The sequence below is a fragment of the Struthio camelus genome, chromosome 5 (genome assembly GCF_040807025.1).
Source record: "Struthio camelus isolate bStrCam1 chromosome 5, bStrCam1.hap1, whole genome shotgun sequence".
NCBI classification, from domain to species: domain Eukaryota; kingdom Metazoa; phylum Chordata; class Aves; order Struthioniformes; family Struthionidae; genus Struthio; species Struthio camelus.
In genome coordinates, this window is record NC_090946.1 from 46,913,317 (window position 1) to 46,935,561 (window position 22,245).

Genomic DNA, 22,245 nt, shown 5'->3' on the forward strand with positions numbered 1-22,245 from the left:
CAGCAGCCAGATGATACAAACTGACACAACCAACATGAACTTTACACTGAGCTTTACACAGAGCTAAAGCTCTGTATCTTAAACAGAATATTTTCTGTAGTATGTTTTCTAAAAGATAGCACTGCTGTTTATTTGTTAGAATAGCATAACTAACACTGTCTGTTCATACACTGGAATAGGAGGCAGGCAGTAGGCAGTATATCTCCAGATATAGTTAGTCCAAAAGCCTCTTTTAAGTGTGTCTTACCGGTTCTCCTGCACTGCCTGCTGCGTGATGGCAATAACTGATGAGACCAGGAATGGGCTGTTCACCTTTTGCCATGATAACAGCTGAACTGGTGTAGGATGGATGCTTCTAATGCACAATACATAACAGCTATGAATATAGTGACAGGAAAATATGAAACTATACAAGCAAATGACTGGAAGGGAACAAAGTGAAAACAAAATGGGACAGTGAAATGCCAAACTCATATGAACACAGCCAGTTTAGATCTCAGGTATTTTCTGCCTTTAAAAACCACAGAGATTATGTGTCTTCGCTCATACCAAAAGAAATTAATGAATTTAAAATTTGTATTAACAAAAAAAAAAAGCTTGCAAGTGATAATTAGCTTAATTCATGCCTGTAAAGACATACGTAATCATGATTTTCTACACACAAGGAGATGATTTCCAGCTGCAGCTGTCTTGGAAATGTTAAAATACATTAGACTTGATTTCACATTTTTGGAGTTAGAATGCTGCTGCTTTGATTTAGTTGTTGTTTATTATCATTTTGAGTTATTTAGATTTTCAGTTCCCACAGTAGGAATTAATATAGAATAAATTATTTCAGAAAAAAACCCTGTCCAAACATACAGAAATGCATCGTCTCATTGTCTTTCTAGTTGTAAACTGAAGGCATAAAACTGAGAAAAAAATTATATAATACTTCAAATAATATAGTATTTCTTTAGAAAATATATTTAACAGTTTAACTTAAATAATTACTTGCAAGTGTTATATATTTTTTTCCTTTTATAGTCTAAAATTTATTATTTTGGTTTTGGTAATATTGATCTAAAATTACTGGTGAAAGCAATGATGATGCAATGACAGTTTTGTGGCAGAATTTCACATCTCTTACGCAGACATGTAGATGGGAATAGTAGTCTCCATCTGCTACCTCTCTGTCATATTTTTTATCATTGTTTTTAGACACAAAATGGATACTGTGGTTTAGAAAATTCTGCTACGATTCTTTAATATGCCACTTACTGGACTTTGTCTGTTCAGGTATGTAGGTACTTTGAACTAAAAAAACCACCAGAAATAATCTGTCACATCAGATTGTCTCATAAAAATGCATGTTATCATCAAGATAACAAACACTCTATGTTCTACTCAAATTTGTGATCACCTAACAAAACAGGATCCACAGATTTTTATGAAGCTGCACTTCTAGAAAACCTACCTAAAATCCACCAGTTCTAGCACACCAACATCAACATAGAGCTTTAACATGCAAATACAATACTGGTGGAAAGTACTGAGATCAAAACTAAAGTGCCTCTATGGAAACAAGCCAGACTCACCTTAGCTGCAATGGCTGCTGCAGTTATATGTGAAGAGGAGCTGTCCTCTGTTGATGCAACTCCACTATCCTTCTTCTCTTCCTCCTCTTCCTCACACTGTACTCCTTTGTCTTCTGTCTGTTTGTGAGGGCTGGTGGTTGGAGGAGGAGAAAGAGGAGGTGGTGGTGAAGGTAGATCTTCAAGTTCATCATGTACCTCCTTTACTTTTACAATGGCATCTCGCAAAAGATCAATGGCGTGAGGTAGGGCTGGCAGTATAAACTGAAAGCATTCCTACACACAACAAGAAGAGAAATGACTATGAAAAGTTACCTGCAGAAGTAGACAGGGATTTGTCAGATTTGCTCTTAAGAGATATTTGAGACTTAGATATATTTTCCCACCCGACCGTAAATAAAACTCTAAACGTGCAGTTGCTCATTGAGGGAAAAAAACTGAGAACCTGAACTGGGGACTATGCAATATATTTTTTTATTCTACATCCAAATATACTAAGTTGTACAACAGTTAGAGCTACTTTAATTAACCTGAAGTTGGATTAAAACTTAGGAAAACAAGACTAAAATTCTCTTGAATACATAATACAGAAACAAGTTCATATAAGTTGGCAGAATGCTACAGAAATGCAGAATAAAAAAAATATTTACTCTATCCCTGCAGGGATATTAGCTTCACCTCATTCCTATTATGTTCTTTCACATTTAGAGAACAATTCATGAGGGTTTCCATAATTATGCTTTTATATAACCATATACTTTTTTATTCATGGACTTATCCTATAAACTGGAAGAATGACAAACCCTGCTGACCTCCTTATAATTTCATATAATTCAGGAAAATTGTTCTTAAATAATCTATGGTTTAAAACTCTCCTTGCTCTATGATCTTAAAAAAATTAAAAAGTTTCTCTTCTATGGCTGGAGGAAAAAAAATGTAGATGCTGTGCAACTGTTCTTTTTGTGTAATGTGTCTTCTTGTTCCGTAACGATCATTCACATGTCTACTTCTGCTGCTAAAGTTTGCTAGTACTTCATAGAATCAAAGAATCATTCCAGCTGAGAGGAACCTCAGGATGTCTTCTAGTGCAGCTCAGATTGGGGTCAATACTGAATTAAGACAGGTTGATCAGGACTTTGTCAAGTCAAGCCTTGAAAACCTCCAAGAACGAAGACTCCACAACCTTTCTGGAGAGCCTGTTCTAATGCTTAATTATCCTTATGGTGTTTTTTTCTTTTTTTAATCCACTTGGAAGCTCCCTTGCTTCAATTTATGACTGCTGTCTCTCTGCCAGCCACCTCAGTAGTTTTCTTCATGTTATTTGAGAAGAGTACATATATAGTTTATATGACTGCAGAATGATGGTGGGGCCACAGCAATGAATTGCCGTGGCAGTGCATTTAAGGAACATATCAACTGCTGAGTAGAAGGAGATGACATTACTGCTTTTGCTGCACTTGCTTCATTTTTGGTTTTGTTTCAATCTTAAGGAAAGAAAAACTTTTTTTTTTTTGAACGGACTCTGAGATTTTGGAGTGTCCAGAAAATAATGAAAAACATTTAGTAAATAGATATTGTCAGTATACATTTTTCATATATAAAAATAACCAAGTAAACAAAATAAACACTATCCATCAGAAATTATTAGAATTTGCATTAGCCACTTTGTAAGTTAAAAACATGACTCACACACACTCCATTTCTCCAGAGCTTCCAATTAAGAAACCACCTTTCAAATGCTCTTTTTAAGAGTAATGAAAGGTCAGACTACTTAAAAGATTTATAAATTTTTTAAACATTCAAGCTGGTACACTGAAGAAGTGGAGTAAACTAGACGAGCATAAAATGCTGTATGTAATGAATATATATACAAAATGTAAATATAATAAATAATACAACTCCTAATGTAACTGCAAAGCTCAGTGTTCTCGGGCCTCCAGAGTATTATTTTAAAAATGTTTTAAAAAATTAAAGTATACAACCAACATCACTTCAATAAGAAAACAGACCTCAAGGAAGCAGTGGACAGAGAGAGCAATCTTTGAACTGACCAATAATTAAATAATATGTTATTGAAAAAGTACATTACTTATTAACCCAGTAGAAAAGTACATTCCCCACTCCTACCCCCAAAATGAAGTCTCACTGGCTTGCCTATTGATGAATAGGTTCCCAATGAGTATTCTAAGTTCATGCTATTTTAGGCAATTGTCAGTACAGTTACGTAAATTGTCATAGAGCCAAGGATTTCAATGAGTATCTAGTAATATCACACTTTTCTCTCTTTCGTAGTATTGAATAGCTTTTGTAAGACAAAAAAAGAAGTAATTTACAAATCTTGATTCAGTGGCACATGCCACACAAAAGTTCTCTTGAGAAAACCTGTTTGGCATCACCTGAATCTCTCCTTTTGCTCATTTCCACAGCAGCACTACAAAGAACACTTTAGAGTCTGCCACGCAATTGAGCACAGAGAGTTGTTCTGAAGTGGGAACTCTTAGCATCTCATGACTGCAAATACAATATTAGGGCTACAGCACACAAACGGTGAATTTGGAACATTAAGAAGTTTGGATGCTCTGAGTACAGGGGCTTTTCCTCACTATCGTGTTATAGCAGCCTTATGTAAAATTGAGAGCTTGTAAAGTTTTATTTTTCAATTAGCTACTAGAAGTACAGGTAGAAATGGTGACAGTAATAGGATAGGGGAGGTCTCTCCAGTACTTTCTCTTCATGCTACAGAGGGAGAGCTCATTAGTGAAAAATTATTTATTTTTCTTATTTGCAAGGTTACAAATTGAATCCAGAATTTAAAATTCTAGTCTGTGATCTTTTCCTACCAATATCATTTCCAGTAATAAATATTCTGAGTTGGACAATACCCGACGATTTCATTCACAGTAAAGTTTAAACTCTTTGGTAAAGAGAAGTTTTTATAGTGGTGTTCTGACCAAAGCTAGGCATGAGCAAACAGTTGTTAATCATACTTCATTTGAAGTACTTCTTCCTTCTCCTTCAATTATAATACTACTTTTGTCCTAACAGGACACACCTCTCCTTTTTAGAAGTGAACTTCCACTTGTCACTCATAGAAAGGGAGAAATTTATACAGTGAGAAGGAATAAGTTTTACATATTCAGTTCAGACTACTCTGATCTTCAACTCTTTACATTTTAATTGAAAGTATTTGTGTCCATCTCTGATATGAAGCATTTACACTGCTACCATTTTCTATTAATATTGCATCATACATACATATATTGATGCAATTTCATAGCTTCATATAAGCTTCTTACACGATTATACTAATGAGATGGAAAAGAAATTAGCAAATCTTAAAAGAGAGAGAATTCCAATGAGAGAAATTCTTGGTAACAACTCATCCGACCACTTCTCTCTGCTACATGCCTTAAAAACCTTTGCTGAAATCTCACACTTTTAAGATGTTTTACATTAAAATAAAGGATGACGGAACAGATTATCATCAAGACAGCAACAAATAATCAACAGCAATATTTTTTATTTCCAGCGGAATTACCTTTTTATTATTTACTTATATGTCAAATTATTATTAAAATACTTATTAACATTTTCCATTTCTTTTTTTCTCTTCCTCTGTATACCATTTATCCACCTTCACTGTCTGAATGCCTTAGGGCAGAAAGTGACAACTTCTTCTGTAGCTAATGTGTTAGGAGTGCTACTGAACATAATAAAAATGGCCAGAGACTGTAGGCTACTTTATCTCCTTCATAATTCAGCAAAAGAGGTATAGACTTCAGAAAAAAATCTACTCACCAGTAAACCAGTTCTCTGAGATGTGAGGCCCATTGGTGGGTTCGTGCACGTATATACATATGCCTTCCCACTCATAACTGGAAGACTTTCAAGTAGGTATACTCATGTCCCACCCTCCTTCATGCTTGGTGCATGTTTTGATGATATTTTAATTTCTTTTCAATTTTAGAATCTCATGAGATTTCCTAAAAAGACTCTAAGGAATCACAGAACCACAGGGGGGTTTAAAGACTCCATACAGTGAAACATGCAGACAACGCATCTGAAAAACTGTGATTACTCCTTAAAATAATAGCATTAAAAACCATTTCTTCCTCTACTTCCAGGTGACAGCACACAAACATTCTTTATTTCTCGAGATGTGTGTCTTTCAGGCAAACAGTAACTTCAGGACTGCTCTGCCAAACACCACATTAGCACTGTGTCCTCCGTGACTGAGTAACAGTTTCAGAGGTCAACAGACTTCCAGGTATGCATTTGATAGATGCTAGAGGTGAAGATATCTTTTATTAAGATTGCTATGTTCTCATGAGCGATAGAAGATCTACCGTATCAGTTTCATACTGGGTTCTATAGCCCGCTATGCTGCTTTGTAGTATTTGTGTCGAGAAGGCTGATTTTTTGGATCTATCAGCCATCCACACAGACAGAAGGACCACTGGAAAGATCTAGTCTTATTAACACAAAAAGAACCCTCCCAATGTTTCTTTGTGAAGAATAATCTCAGCCCTAGAATTATTTTGCTGGGAGAAAGGTAAATTTCTCTCCCAATTAAGTTGAAATTCAGTAACCACTCTTGAAAATGTTCAGGAGTTCCATAGGAACAGCTTCTAAAATAATACCGTTGAAGAGATGTCAAACAGCGAGGCCCAGAGCTCTTTCACTTTCTGATGGAAGTGATTGCACCAGAACAAACACTTTCAATTAACATGCAATAACGAAAGAGTCATCCAGAACTCCTATAAAAGTTGTGAGTATTGGAAGTATCTTGAGTGTCCCTTTCCTATTCTAGGAGGAAACAAATTGTTTTCAAAATACCCCACACATAGATCATGCACACATCACCTCATGAACGATTTCTGAGAGCTACTGTTTTCCTGTAGATAATGAGACATTACAACATCTTGCGTGTTAAACTAGAACACAGAAATCATGCTGCAATTGGTATTTGCCAAATAAAATAAGACTGAAAAACTCATTGTGTATTTCCTACCAATCTGTATTCCAGAATATTGACAAGAAGTTTCCAGAGGGCCAGTTACCCCAAGCTTGTCAGACAACATAAATGAATACTCCATAGTAATGTGAGGGGACCTATCTGGAAGGAGTTGAAAAGGCAAATCAAAGATAACCTGATCAGTTAGGTGATTATTACCTTAAGGCTGAGTTGTATACTTCAGGAAAAGAAAGTCTGAAGCTAAGTTTCTAAACTTGAGGACATAGTCTGGCAAGAAATGTCACAAACATGCATGCTGACATGTATCCTATAAGTGTTAGGTCAGATTTCACTGTGGAGAGGAGGGATGAAATTTAGGCACTGAATCGGTTTTGTATTATCTGAGTTCTCTCTTAGAGAAGAAAGACTGCTGTTACAGAGACTGATGCAATTCAAATGAACACTATAGACAAGTTAGGAATGAGATGCAACTTCTGGATACTAATCTTCAAAGGCTTTTGAAAGTTGGAGAATGGCTACAGATATGGAAGGAAGTGGTTTTTTATTTGCTTTTTTGCCATCATCCAGATACAGGTGCAGAGCAAACCTAGACCTCTTCAGATGGGCTGCTACAGCAGATACGGTCCATACTGCACCCTGTAGTTCTGATCTCTAGATGCGCACCCTGGCTGTACCTTGACAGCATATCTATTATCTCCCCACATTCCCTAATTTCTTTTACCACAAAGTACTTAATTCAATACCCTGACATTCACCCCTTAGCTCTAATTACTCTCTCCCTAAATGGCTGACACAGCCAATGAATACCAGCACCTTGATGAAGATCCCTTGAACTGTTGAAAGAATGAACAGTACTTTCTTGTACTGACAGAAGTTCTTGGTCAATACGAAGTAAGAATATTTCCTGTTGGATGCCTTATGGAAATGAGGAAACGGGCACCAGCAAAATCAAGAGGTATTAATGTTCCTTCTTGAATAGCTGAGATGGCAGTGGCTAGAGTTATCATTCTGTACTTGAACTTACAAGGCTTATATCCCTCTCAAGACCAAGATATATTTCAATGCTTGCTTCTCTTCTTACCATTATTTTCTCCTTTACACTAAAACATACTTACGGTAGTACCTTGATCCTCTGTAACATAAGGAACTTTTTTTATGGTTCTCAATGCTAGGAAATACTCCTATTTCTTTTCACTCTTATTTCTTCACATAGCAGAGCTGCATGACAAGGATCCTAGGAAAATGACTAGCCAGTAGTCACTTCCCTAGCAGAAAGTGGCAAATAGTAGAAGTGCAACTGTATTGCACAGATACTAACTACAGTGTTGTGGACGAAGAGTCTGAAAGATTTATAGCCATGATTAGTAAAAGAGCGAGAACTTCCCAAAAGGAGGGGAGATGGCACTTAAGCGAGAAGGAGGCGGCAGTGCTTATGAGGACAGATCATGGATCCTGGGTGAAACTACATGAGACACTGGTGGGATGCTGAGGGTTAAGTTGTAGAGCCACCAGTAGAGGAAGCCATGTGAGGATGGTACATCTGGCATCAACTGTCTCTGTCAACCACATCTAAACTGAGATTAGACAAACAGAAGGCAAAAGTAAAAAAGCCATGCAACTGATAAGTGTTTATATGGCAAAATGATCTCTTCTACCAGATGATTAGCTGAATTTAAATAATGGCAGACATACTTTACCTTAAAATCCCATGTACCAAGAATAAGGGAGAAAAGGAGGTGACGTGGCATTTGCACACACTGCAAAGGTTAAAACCTTTCCTATGTCAACTGAAAATATGTATCTATACCAACTGTGTGTATGTTGAGTAGGCTATCCTTCAGAGACGGACAGAAATATAAACCTGAGTTGCTATTGTCTGCTTCAAATTGTCACCTGCATGCTTTCCTAACTTTTTGATTTATTTTTACACTTTTACATTCTTTTACAAATAGTAATAAATAGTAATAATAATAGTAAAGAGTAAAACATTTGTAAAGTAAAGGAGGAATTCTTATGTTAGGTAATAATGTCATGTGTGATTCATATAAAACAGCCAGAAAGTAAGCATTCCAAAAAACGCAAGGTCTAATTTCCCTGTCCAAACCGAGCAAAACGCAAGAAGAAAACAAACTACATAGAGTGTAAAGTTGGATATCTATATACAAAAAATCAACAAAAATCCTTATAGTATTAAAAATGATGTTCTATTTTTGCATCTTTCTGACCAAAATTGGGAGTAGTCTTTACACTTTAGCAGGTTTTATCATACACTAGGCCTTTCTCTTACTTCTGTGTAGAAAATTATGCATTCTTGAAGCTGTAGACAAACAGAGATCAGGTACAGACTGACTAGAAAAGAAGGAGAAAGTGTAAGGGACCATTAGACCCTTTTCATTAGCACGGTCTGCTGCAGTTAGCACTCTCTTGAAGTACATGTAATCTTCTCCTGTGCACAGCACTTTCAGTCAGATTGGAATTGCATTTTCCCTGACTGAGAACGATGATGCATTCAGTTATATGAATATGCATTTCATTTAATTTTTGTAAAATTGTTGTAGTAGATAATTTCTACCATTCAAAACAATGAGAGGCACTTATCATGGGACCTCAGTAGTAGATTATTATGTACGCTTCTTACCTGTGACCCTTTCTTGCTACCTGGCAGATTAATTATGAGAGTTTTCCCTCTGATTCCACATACAGGTCTGAAAAAAAAAGAAAAAGAGAGTGAAATTCTTGCAGGCAACTTTCTCCACCATAAAAACATGAAGAAAGTATTTAGAGAAATTTTATTATTTATCAGCTCTTGTCAGATCATTCTACAATATCTAAAAATGTTTGCCGATCACGTTCGGATAAAATGGCTCAGGAGAAGCTTTAGAAGCACGAGACAAGGCTGACATATTCTGACATTCAACTAACAGAATAGTGACAAATTTTCATCTTATTTGGACCTGTGGTCCCTTAATTCTATTGTTTACTTGCATCAAATACATTCTTTGATCTAATTCCTATTTGTTCAAACATATGGTTCCTTTGCAACCTGGTTGATGGCGTCAAATATTATTCGGCTTGCTAGACAAAAATATAAGTAATGCTGGTTGCATTAATTCAACTATTTCATTTTTTTTTAAAGATACAACATGTGAAAGGCACAGAAGGAAGTGATTCTCAAGTGAAAATTACACTTAGGCAATTCAAATCTAATTCTTCCTAAAAGTCTTTTCTTCATCCTCAAAAAAGAAGAAATCAATTATCAAGTAAAATTTTATTTTTGTCTTTAAGGAATTACTCTGGTCTTGATGCAGGGCTGAATTTAAACACTCAGGTGCTGAACAATGCTGCTCTTATTCTTTTATGGCCTTTTAGAGCTTGCGTGTTCTTCCTTTTAGCTAAATACTTTTCCAAAAAAAAAAAAAAGAAAAGAAAAAAAAGAATGATCAGATTTTGTCCTGTTTTTCTCCACTGTTTACCAAACTAGTGGTGAAAAACCTGGGATGGGGATAAGAAGGAGGATAAGAAAAAAAAGAAAAGCACAAAAGCAAACTACATAGTTTTGGAAAGCACAGTATAAAAGAAATTATCTCCTTAGCAAATAAAAACATAAGCCATAAACAAAGAGAGAATGAAGAAAAATAAATTTCTCCATAGGTTAGTACCAAAGATTTAGAGTCAAAGAATATGGTTTGTGGTGTGGCTAACTTTCCTGGATTTCTTATACAAATTGATTAATGTCATTTGTTGGTAGTATGGCATTTTCTAGCATAATTACAAGTTTTCTTGTGACAACTGTCGGAGTGTTCACAATTAAATAGCATGGGGGCTTTTTTTGTGCTACAAAAATGAACATCTGATATCACAGTCAAACCAGTCTGAACAGGAGATAGGTCTTATGTTCAACTGCCAGCTTGAATATTGCCTGACTCCTGGCCTCTTTCCCTGTATTTACTTCTTACATGCACCTCCCAGTCATGAAAGAACCTTTGAGTTAAGACAGAATTCTAGGCACTTTAGGAATGTTCTCCTGCAGTACAAAGATGAAGAGCCTAAGTTACAGAAATGTACTTTTTCACTTGCTACACTGGTGAAAGTCAGAGAGTACCAAAAACACAATCCAGCAAGTCCCATATGCAGCATATAACTTACCACAGATTCAATATAAGGGAAATAGGAATTATTCACAGTGCTGTTTGACACATAACTCCCTTAATAATCTCCTTGACTCTTTTATTCTGCTTTAAATAATTTTGAACAATATAAGCTAAATGACCAGTGCAACCACCAATAATAAAAAAGGACTAAAACAGCAGCCATTCTCCAGAAAGCAAGAAGTTTAGGCTGCTTACAATCACATTTAGTGGCTCAAAGCAGAAATGGAGCTGTCAAAAATTTCTCAAGAGCATGCAAAAGCAAGTAAAAGCAAGTAAGAACCGTATGGTTTGCAAAAAATCTTGTTTGTGCTCACAACATAAAAACACAGAATGTGCATGCTTTCCGGGTAACTTGGGAGACGAATGATATTGCTCAAAATGGGCAACACTTGAGAGAGATGCTGTGGATTTCTTGTTATCCTCAGCCTTGTGATGCAGAGCACAGATTTTAAGGAAAAACAGAGAAACCCAAGAAAGAAGAATAGGAAGAGAAGCAAGGTAGCGGAAGGAAAAACGAGACTGGGGGGAAGACAGTAAAACAGTGGATGTGGGAAGAAAGAGATACAAGTCTGATGCAGAGGTAGAGGAGAAGAACATGATCTCACTGGAAAAAAATATAACCATCCTGAAAAGAAGCTGTGATGGGGGCAAAGCTAAGTATGTGGGTGAGGAGACAGAGAGTGGGTTTAAAAGCCTCAGCAAAGACCAAACAGCAAGGGGAGCTGAGCTGGATAAGAAACAAGGTGAAGGGAAGCGATAATTCTGGGAGAAGGAACAGTTTGAAGGTCACAGAGAAGAAAGGAAAACACTCCCAGTGAACACAGACAAACTTCTATGACCTTCCTAGATATTCCCTGCTAGAGCTCCGAACAGAATCCAAAATATGACAGTCTCACTGCGCCTTGTTCATCAGTAAGTATCACCTCCTAATGCTGGTCCACAACCAATAACCTATGCTGGAAGACAACTTATAACCTATAACCATTTCTGTAAGTTTAAGTGATAAAAGTCAATGCGATTGATCTAATTTTTCCAAAATTGTGGGTGATTCATAGAAGCTTAATGCTGCATAATGCAATTTTTGTTTTTGTTTCCTTTTTAAAAGCACAAGAAATTACATGCAAAATTATCCATATGAATGTTACAAAAGGTGCAGAATATATTATGCAAAAGAAGGAACCTCTAGAACCGAAGCTGATTGCTGTCATTAAATTTATCTCACTCATGTGCAGCTAGTGCAATAACTTTTTAGAACTATATCATATATTTTTATATATGATTTACTGAATACCTGCCTCATTTAGTCCCCAGATGTTCCTATGACAAATCAAGGTTACATAATAAATGTAATTATTGCATGTAAGATACTGGTCTTATTTGGGCAGGTTGGACTGTGAGCAGTAACAGAAAGCGTAGCTTCACAGCTGGCAAACTACTCTGCAAAATCAAAAACTATACTGTCTCTGCCACAGAACTCCTGTGGACAAGTCACACGATCAGACTTTTCACAAATAATGACTACTTGCTTGTTCCTCATTTCCTTGTGTTCAGCTTGAGATACTGAGGTCTGATTCATCAAAGTACTGATTATTCAAAAGTCAAAATGAAGTCAATGAGAGCTAAGCTTGGAACAAATGACATTTAATGCTAAGTATTCTCAGAAATCAGGATCTACGTTTCTCAACTTGCGTACCTAACATTACTGTACGCTTTTGACCTCTATCAACGTATGCCTTACTTCTTATTGTAAAAGGGGGATAACAAAATGACCTAAATTTACAAGGTCTTCTGTGAAAATATATTAGCAATTTGTAGCTAATTTACGTCTTACATTAAGAAGTGGTGTAAGAAAATTCCCAGAGGAAGCAAGTCTGCATGCAGAGATCTTGAATACAGGGTACCAAAAATGATATAGCAGTACACATATGACAATCAAAACAAAGAAAGTAAATTTTTGTACCCTCCAGCTTAAATTCTTGCAGAGGAATTCTAAGAAAAAAAAAAAGTAACACATGTGTGCAATCACTGGGCAAGAACTGATATTGCCCAAGAAAATAGAATGCTGGAATTATGTAATTTTTGTGCACTTAACTTCATGACTGTAATAATGTTATACACATACCAGCCTTTTCTATGCTGATTACTTCTAGGCCTGAAATATGGGTTTTTGGCAGGAAATTGTTTTGAAGGCCTAATACGATTGCATACAGTATCTTTGCAAAACATTTTCAGTATAGACTCAGAAAAAAGTGATGTCCTGTCATCCTCTTCAAAGACTACTGAAAGTGGCTGTACTTCAGGGACATTTTCTTGCTCTACACACAGAAGAGTCAGCGTGCAATCCTGCATTCTGGTTCCATTACCATTACAACCATCCCTTCAGCCACTCTGACCACACCACACCCTAAACCAAGCTTGGTTATGCAGTATCATATAAACAGCTATCCTTTTCTTAATCAGAAACAGAATAGCTGAATTAACCTTTCCTCTCCTTGCTGCTGCACTCGCTGTTATCCCTTCCTTTCAGATAAAGGCAAAGTATGATATGAAATATTACATCAGATATAAAAATGAAAATACTTGCTACTTGGGACAGAATCCAAAGATATAACTTGGTAATGTTGCTCTTTCACCCCCAGCAAGTGGTACAAAAGGTTTTAAAATACCCTGTCAAATCTCTAAAACTCTCATCTAAATGTTCTTTAAAAATGCAAGCACCTGAATACAAATTATCAAATATAGCCGCAAATTCCTTCTTTATTCATAACTTCTATAATTATTTTGTTGTTGTTTTCCTATTATTCAATGAGAAATCAAAAAACTGTAAGCATCACTGGTTTTTAGTCACCTTGAAACAATGTGCAAGCCCAAATTAACTTACGAAAAATTAACTAATTATTTAGTGGGAAATACCAGAGTTCAGCAGTTAAAGTGCTAAAATCTGAAAGCATGGGATAAAATACCTTTTAACTTAATTAGGGAGCCTTTGCCGATACTGGCATAAAACGCAACATCAAAACATCACATTTGCATTTATCTTTTTCTTTTTTTGGCTAAAGGAAGGCTTTTAGTACTTGATGACCAATATACAGAAGAATTCTTCACTCACCACTGAAATGCCACAGCTCTAGGGTGAAAATACAGCTGTTTAACAGCATGCATCAATATTACAAGTAGTTTGATACAGCAAATATAGGACAATACAGGGTCTAATGGAAACTCCAAAGGGAATTTAACTACAGAATGTAAATATCATTCCTAGAATTTGACCACTTCTCTGAAGTTAAGACTTCTACTCTTGAGCAAAATGGCAGTCATCAGTCATTTCTGCCTACTCATTCCATTACCTTGAGTATTTCCAGGGAAACAGTTCACTTAATATTTTGAAAGAAATATTCTTACCTAGAGAGCATGCCCAGAGGAGTAACATTAAGTGATCCCATCAACATTGCCAGGGCCATCCCTGGGGCTTCTCGCTCTATTACTTCTTTAGTGGCCTGTAATCAAAGATTAAATAGCAAAGTGAGTGAAAACAACAAAAAGGACAAGAAATATATAACCAGCTAACTTTGGGGTAAGAATATCTCCTTTAATTGTTTCAGAGTCCAAAGATGTCCATGATAAATTCTCAGTACTGAAACCTTTTAAAGAATTTTCCCTTGGTTGTGTAAAATAAGGAAAGGGAAGGGGTTAGGAAGAAGCACTGTTAGCTGTATTTGTTGTAAAGACTCCTACAGAAAATTTTAAAAGTCAGGACCCTAAATATGAATGAAACATTACTCAACACCACATAAATAGCAACAGCTCCTTCTAAAAGAAACAGAAAAAAGCTTGGGAGGTAAGCAGAAAGAAGACTTAATACAAAGAGAATACTAAATGTTGCTGTCTTCTCTTCCTCAACAATCTCATTTGCATTTTCCAGTTGAGATTTTCCCAGGCATGAGAAAGGTGAATCTGTCTGAGCAGAAGACAGAAAAAAAAAATTGCAAAGGGAAGCCCATGTAGCAGCAGGCAGGCAGGAAAATAGTAAAATGGTAATGGTAATGGGCAGAGGCTGAAGCCTTCCCTTTTGATCATGTCAGCAAAATAGCGATTCTAAACAGGCTGGTGGCTTTTGTTCACAAGCGGTCCCTTCGCAGTAGGCATCAAAAGGCTGAGAAGCATAGTCTGAAAATTCTTGTCTTTTTAGTCCTTTTTCCACAGAGGGAATCACTTGGGAAATTATCTTCCAGGGACATGCATAAATTTCTGTCCTTACTTCCTAATATACATTTTCTCAAATGGAGGCAGGCGTTCTGTTATAGTCCTCCAACCTCTAACTTTAGTTAGGACTTAACACTTCAAAGGAAGGTTACAAACCCCACTCTCTTTTCATTTCTGTCACAGTAGTAGCTGTTCTTTGGACCATCCTGACTCATGTTCCGAATCAAGGATCTAAATTATTTGGCACAACTAACATGTTAGCAATGCTCATAAAACTGTGAAATCCATTGCAAAACATCCAGCAAATGGCCATGCTTTGATGGTACAGCTATCAAAAAGAACAATAGAAAAGCACATCTTAAATATAAGGACACTCCGAACAAGCTAAGTTTTCTTGGCAGTTTGATACAGTAAAAGAATAAAATGGAAGAAAAATAGACAAGTGGTTTTGTGGGAAAGATTACTTTATAAATCAGATCTGTGTACTTTTGCAAATACCTTGTTTACAAATAGAAATACAAAGTCACAGAGAAGAAGAATGACAGAGTAAGCCAAAGGTATCATTATAAGGACCCAGGAGTCCTAACTGTCAACCACTATCCTCAGCTGTAGGGCTTGGAGAACTCTTTACGGGAAGAAATAAATAAAACAAAACAAAACTAAAAAACCGCAGGTATCCCACTGACCATAATCTCATACATTGCCACTAACATTTAACATGTTTTAGAGGCATATATCGGCAGGCATCAGACACAAATATCAAGTAAAACTTTGCATCTCCTACCTCTAAGCAAACTCAGCATGCGCTCAGTTGTAGGAAGAAGGACCTTTGACTTTTGTAAAACCAAACAACTTAAATGAAATGGCTGAGACCACAATTTCTCTTATTTCAAGCATAGCATGTGGGTTTTAGTATCTGTCATCTTCTATTTAGAAACAAAAAAGTCATATAAATACAACCGAAGGCCTCTATTTCAACAAAAGGAAAATGAGAAGAAACAGGCTAGAAACGATGTAGGATGTACTCAAAACTAAAACCTCTCCACAGAGGGAGATTGCCAAAAGATACCTCCTGAGATATTATCAAAAACATATTAAAAATTCTGATGACTGTCCATATACCTGATGATTTTTGCAGTACAGAAGAAAAATGCTTTGCAATGGTGTAGAGACATCTTGCTGAGAACAAAAAAGTAGGTGATATACTGAATTCTGTGTGTGTGCATACGCTGCAAGTGCATATCTATGCCTTTTACTTTTGGCTAACACCATGCTTCAAAGCTATTCGAAACTAGTTTTAAATATAAAGTGTATTTTGAGATTTCTTTGTTTGCCCTTGAGCACAGTGACACTTTGAAGATCTCATTAGTTAAGATTCTAAAGAGGCTTCAAAGGTAGTGCAAGATGCAAAAGAGTTCCATAAACCATGACCTTGCAGCTCAGGGAGTCCTTCAATGGAATTCAAGCCCATTCTCTAACTTCACAAGAAAAATGACCTTCACAAACAGTCATTGCTAGCAGGCAGTGTGATTATTAAAAATGTATAGACTTAGCAGAAGCAAAATCTGAAAGGGCAGAAAGTCCGAAAAGGTGTATAACCCTCCATATAAGCTTCTAAATAATTTTTTTCCAAAATGTATGTGTTTACATTTATTACTGCAGGCAGACTTCTGTGAACCAGGGAAGACTGTCTGCTTTCACATTTGCAGCCTAACTGGACAGATTTAATCAAAATGGCTGCTGCTAAGTAAACACCTTTTACAGTGACATCTGCTGTTTCAATCAGGCACTGGAGAATCCACTCTCGGGAGGTCCTTAACTAACACATGAGTTAAAATGTGCCGCATATAGGAACAGCAATCACCATGACACTGGCAGCACATTCTTACTTAGTTCATGTGTGTGCGTGTGTGTGTGTATGAATGAAGTTAGCCGAGCTGCAATGATTTGCAGATACTTTTTGTCTATCTATAATAACTGTCAGTTTTCAGTAACAGTTAACCGGTGTGTTGTTTGCCAGCTTTTCTAGTACTTCTTCCCAGAGAGAGGAGAGGGAGGAAGAGAAATGTCAAACTATGTTCTCACTGGTGCCCAGCTCAGGAGTTAAGTGTTGGGTGCCAATATTCACCTACATGCAAATTATTAAAGAATTATAGTGTCTCAGCATCTTCACTTTTTACCAGTACTCCAGTGGGGCTAAATTAAGATTGTTCCGTTTCATTTCATGGGCAACTTTAGACACTTTCAATGATGGTTATGGAAAAATCATCAGCTAAGTATCTGACTTACTGAAGCTAGCCCCTTACACTGCATCACAATTCAGCTTTCCTTCACTCACTTGACAAGATTAGAGGATACTGGGGTTTTCGGACATTGTGCAAGTGGGAGAATATGAGTGTATTAAAAATAGAAAAGTTGCTATATATATTGCAGTAATAGAACTGAAACATTTTAACATTAATGGGGCCAGATGTTTTCAGAGTGAGACTTACAGGCCTCCAAATAAATGTGATTTTATTTCACATATTCAAATATTTCACAATATTTGATATTTTTAAATTTTAAGACCTTCCATAATCTCACTACTGCTGGCATTAGGCTTATGAATGTTACCTGTTTGAGATGAAACTAAGAAACATATAGTGGGAAAACGCTGCCACACAGTTATTGGTAGTCTCACCATCAGCCAGCTTTTGCCTGCTGCAAGGGGCCACAGTATTTCCACAAAAACGAATCACAAATCAAGACGACTATCCCTGACTCTATCAGTGATTATGACAGTACTCCATGGGTAGAAGAAGGAAAAAAATGAGGAGGAGATTTCACTCAGAGTCGTCACACTAATGCCTTCATCAGGACTACATCTACACACTAATTTCTCAAACCTGAGGCTTATGACTACATTAAAAGTAGGTGGAAAATACATGAGTAAATATGGATGAAAGAGTAAAATGGCAGCAAGCAAGATGCACTGATTTCCCCCCACGAGGTGACGGTACAAGGAAGACAGATACACTCCAGATGCAGGTGGAAGACAGGTTCCACAGAAATGGAAGCATTTGGAGGCAAATGCGTAAGTTCAGGAAAGTCATGGAAATGCAGGAGAGCCAATTTGGAGGTTACAGAGATAGGTGAGGCTCGTAGTTGAGATGGGAAAAGGGAACGTGAGAAGCAGGAAGGAAGCCTAAGCAGTGTATGGAAATGAAGAATCACAGAGCAGAAATCTAAGCAATAGGATTCTCTGAAGGGGAAGGATGACAGTGCAGTGAGGGCAAGTGAATGAAGTGAGTGGAATGGAAACAGGACTGAAAAAGGTGGCTCGGAGGGATAACAAATGAGGGAAAACCTCAGCAGAAGTAAAAAGGAGACAAGATATGATAGGAGTGTAAGGCTGTGCAGTGGGCAGGGAGACAACAGGACTGAAAGCAGTCAAAGAATAGTTTCTACTTCAGAGAGGAGTAGGGGAATAAGTAGAGACTAACAGAATTCAATACTTATTGCACCAAAGTATCTGGTACTTAATGTCTATGAGAGACATTTTTCTTATATATTTCATTGACATAAGAATAAACACAAAATCTTTTTAAACATAATTTTGGCTGTTCTCAAAGTGCCTTTTCATTGGAGTGAGGGCATTATGCTCCCAAGCCAAATGATATATTTTTAGATATCTTTGACGTAGCTGTGGTTGCTTAACAGGTGGCTCACTGCCAACTGGTTCTGCAGAGTTCTCTGCTGCTTCATTTCCTTTCTTTCCCTCCATGTAAATTCAGTTAGTTCAATCTCTAACCTGTGGAAGCCCTCCCAGGCAGCTTCTGGAGGATATACCCACTGCAGATTGATTTAATTAAGAGATCTAGGACTCTTCTTTTTCAAATGCTCAGAAACTCCCTATCTTTCTCTTCCAGGTATTAAATATAGCAAAGTTTGATCTCTTAATAGTATGTAATGATCTGAAACATTTCATATACCTTTCAGCAGTTTTGGAAGGGTAATAGAACTCTATCTTTTTAACTAAAATGTAAACATGAGACTGGGAATTCATAATAAATTTGATTAAATAAAGATAACCAAGACTGCCTCTGTTAGGAACATTTTTTCTATTGGAAAAGTTCAACTCTGGTTCTGTATAGCATATAATAAAGCTACAAAGTACTGTGGTGCTCCATGTGTAAGAGTTTATGCAAATTATTTCATGAATGAGCAAATCTGCACATAATACATATTTAACAGACTACAGAATTAGCACAGATAATGGGTTAGAGCATATTTGAGCTTTACAGTGAAAGCAGGAGTCTTGGGAAGGCTAACCGAACAACTCTCTGTAACAGAAGTAACGGACTACGAAGTCAAATCTCAGATGACTGGACAAAGAAATACGGAGACAGATCAGTTAAAAATGCAACAAAAATGTCAGTCACGTCTTTTAGTGAGATGTGTAAAAGAGGTGTATACACTAGGAACAAAAACTGCCTCTCTCAGCCTGGAGCTGATACCTTCTTCAAGGTCATTCAGTACATCTCTGCTGCAGATAACACATATGCCTTTAATTTATATTCACAAGTCAGCTATTCCAGTTTATTCTCTACTTCCCTGCTATTATTTTGCAGGAAACAAAATAGAGTTTAGAAGGTTCTAGGCTAGAACTTCCGGCTTAAAAAAATCATTTACCTATTTCTTCTGTTAGTACAGTAAGAAATAAAGGTTACAGCAGTTCATTTCTTTCAATACCCGAGAAAGTTTTTAAATGAACATCAGATTTAAACCACTTTCCTTGAGTTTTTCTTATTCCCCACTCCCAGTATCCTGCCTGGAGAGAATGGATCCCAGAAGTAGGTGTTTGCTGTCATTCTAGAGCTTTTGACGGATTCACTCCCACAACAATGACGCTGGCTACACGCATCTTAGAAGTAATAGCCTGACAGTAATCACTTCCTGAACAATAAGCCATCTCTGAGTACTAATGATGTGGGTATGTACATAACTGTCAAGTGTGTCATGCTCCCAGAGTGGCAAACATCTGACATAAGGCTAAAGTAAGTGCCTATCACTATGTTTGGCCCCACAAACAGCAATGGACTGGTGGTGCTACAGGGATATTAGGCCAGTGCTGCCCTACCATGTGTGTCTGTTCCTCCTCACTAAGCAATTAGCCAGGCTTTTGTCAACTGTACAATAACAAACTCAGCCCGAGTCTGGTGAGTCTCCATTCTGATGTTCCTGTTAGGTCTTTTTGATGTTAAATGCTGCCACATGTGTCATATGAATAATGACACACACAAAGAGCTCTCCCAGGCTTCTATAAATTCGTTTTGCCTGAAACAAAACATGTCTAAAATTATAAGGGGGCTTATTCTATCTCCTTATTCTATCTCCCTCTTATCAGTGGCCAGCTTGGTACACATTCCCATACTACATGACATGGTTAAATGTCCCTTTTCCTCTTCTCCCAAATCAAATCTACATACAGCCAAAGGTGGATGAAACCCTGATTAATGTAGCCAGCTAAAACTGAAACCCACAAACTGGTATATCTGCACACACCAGTAAGACATTTTCACTGGTAATAATTCTGGAGTGCAAGAACGCTGATTTGAAGTTTGCCTGCCTTCTCAGCATATTCACATTGACTCTGCTGCCAGCAAGATCCCAAAAGCTGCAGAAGGACAAGGATCCCTACAGAATTTATCTGTGTGATGAACAAGTGTCACGATTGCTGTAAGATTAGATTAAATATAGAAAAGAAAATCTACTCTTTGTCTTCTCTGTTTCTTATTGTATTCGTGATTCTCTGTGCCTGTACCTTGTGACCTTCAAATTCCCTCACTCTCTCCAGTGGGATTTATCATACTATTTATTGTTATCTAAAACATAAGGCATGAGACTGAGAAGCCTGGAGATGATTCAATATCCTTCTCGCTTATAAACCAGTATGAGCACATGGTTCAGTCAGTACAATTCCACCATGTATATGAAAACAAAAAGAAACTGTTTGGTTGAGATACCTCTGAAAACACTTTAATGACTTGTGCATGAGCCAGATATGATATATTTAATTTGTAATAGCTGGGCTTAATTATATCATTTTTTTCAGCAAAGAATTATCTGGGTGAATATTAGATAATCAAACAAGTAGTATGTATCATAACCTTCCTTGTAGATTTTTTTCATCAATTGAAAACAAACTAATGAACAGATTTCTTTCATAATAACCAGTTTAATTTTTATTTACAACTTGCAAATAATTTGGGGGAAGATGCTTCACATTTTTATACACAATTAAGAAGCTGAAAAGTTAAATGAAAACAGTAGAAAAACAAAACTTGGATTTGTAACTTGTTTCTGCACCTCTGTAGGTTTCTAAGTTTTGAGTCAACCCTGGTTATAGCAGATTTACATAAACCTCACAGATTTGTCTGCCTCATTCGCTTAATAGAAATATTAATGAAATGGTTGCACCTGAACAGTGAAACCATATGCATTTCTTAATACCACTATTAGTAAATATTAAATATTAATAATAACATTTCTTATCCTATGCTTGATAAACACAATTTTAGTATAGTAAATGTGTATAAAACATTTATGCCATACAAACTGATCTTAATTTTATGATACTGCTCCCCCCCACACATTGGGATAAAACTAAAATAATCATCATTTTTAGGAACATTTAATCAAGCAAATAAAACATGAAATGCTTTTCTGCACTATAGGAATGCATTTAGACTCTGTAAAGATTTATGCAGCCCACCAGATGCTATGTTACAGCTGGATGATGATGTGTATTAAGCCAGCGTCAAAAGACAGAGTATTTGTACAGGGGGAGAGGTTAAGAGGATTAGCATGTTAAAATGACAGTTGGAAACAGGCCACTGTACTTGATTCCAGAAAAGGGTCAGATGGATATTTTCTTTTCTGGTCCTATTTTTCACTTGCAAACTGCTGTGCTTCCCACTTCAGCCCCGTTTCATGTCCGACTGAACTCATAGCTGTTCAACAAAAATAGTACAACTGAAATATTGTTACAATTTTATTTATTGTTACTATTCTTTTAACTTTTCTCTCAATTACTTCAAACTGCTCTATATTTAATATAGAATGTAAGAAACTACATTATTCATCACAACTTTTTCAAAATTCTGTAAAAATTTAAAAATTGGAAAAAAGTGCAAATTTTGTTCTCAGCAAATCATACAGTAGAAATGAGCTCAAGTTCTTAATGTGTCAGTTAAGAATTCTACAATAAATGCAACTGACAATATAATTAGCTTTAACTAATGTTATCATAAATAGGCAGTTCTGTCTCATAACAATAGCCCTATATAGTGCTGCTTTTTAT

The 22,245-nt window shown here is 36.5% G+C and overlaps 1 protein-coding gene across 28 annotated transcripts in view; it reads right to left on the reverse strand.

Annotated features, from left to right (window-relative positions):
* Positions 1-22,245, reverse strand: part of GPHN (gephyrin) — a 325,345-nt gene that overhangs the window by 113,322 nt on the left and 189,778 nt on the right. For 18 of the 28 annotated variants that reach the window (XM_068946259.1, XM_068946254.1, XM_068946268.1 and 15 more), the window contains 4 exons: positions 14,103-14,197; positions 9,188-9,254; positions 1,578-1,850; positions 248-355 (listed from right to left, as the gene is read on the reverse strand). In XM_068946259.1, the coding sequence (XP_068802360.1) occupies positions 248-355; positions 1,578-1,850; positions 9,188-9,254; positions 14,103-14,197 (543 nt within the window). The remainder of the gene's footprint in view (positions 1-247; positions 356-1,577; positions 1,851-9,187; positions 9,255-14,102; positions 14,198-22,245) is intronic. The other 10 variants (XM_068946267.1, XM_068946262.1, XM_068946258.1 and 7 more) reach the window with 1 other exon arrangement.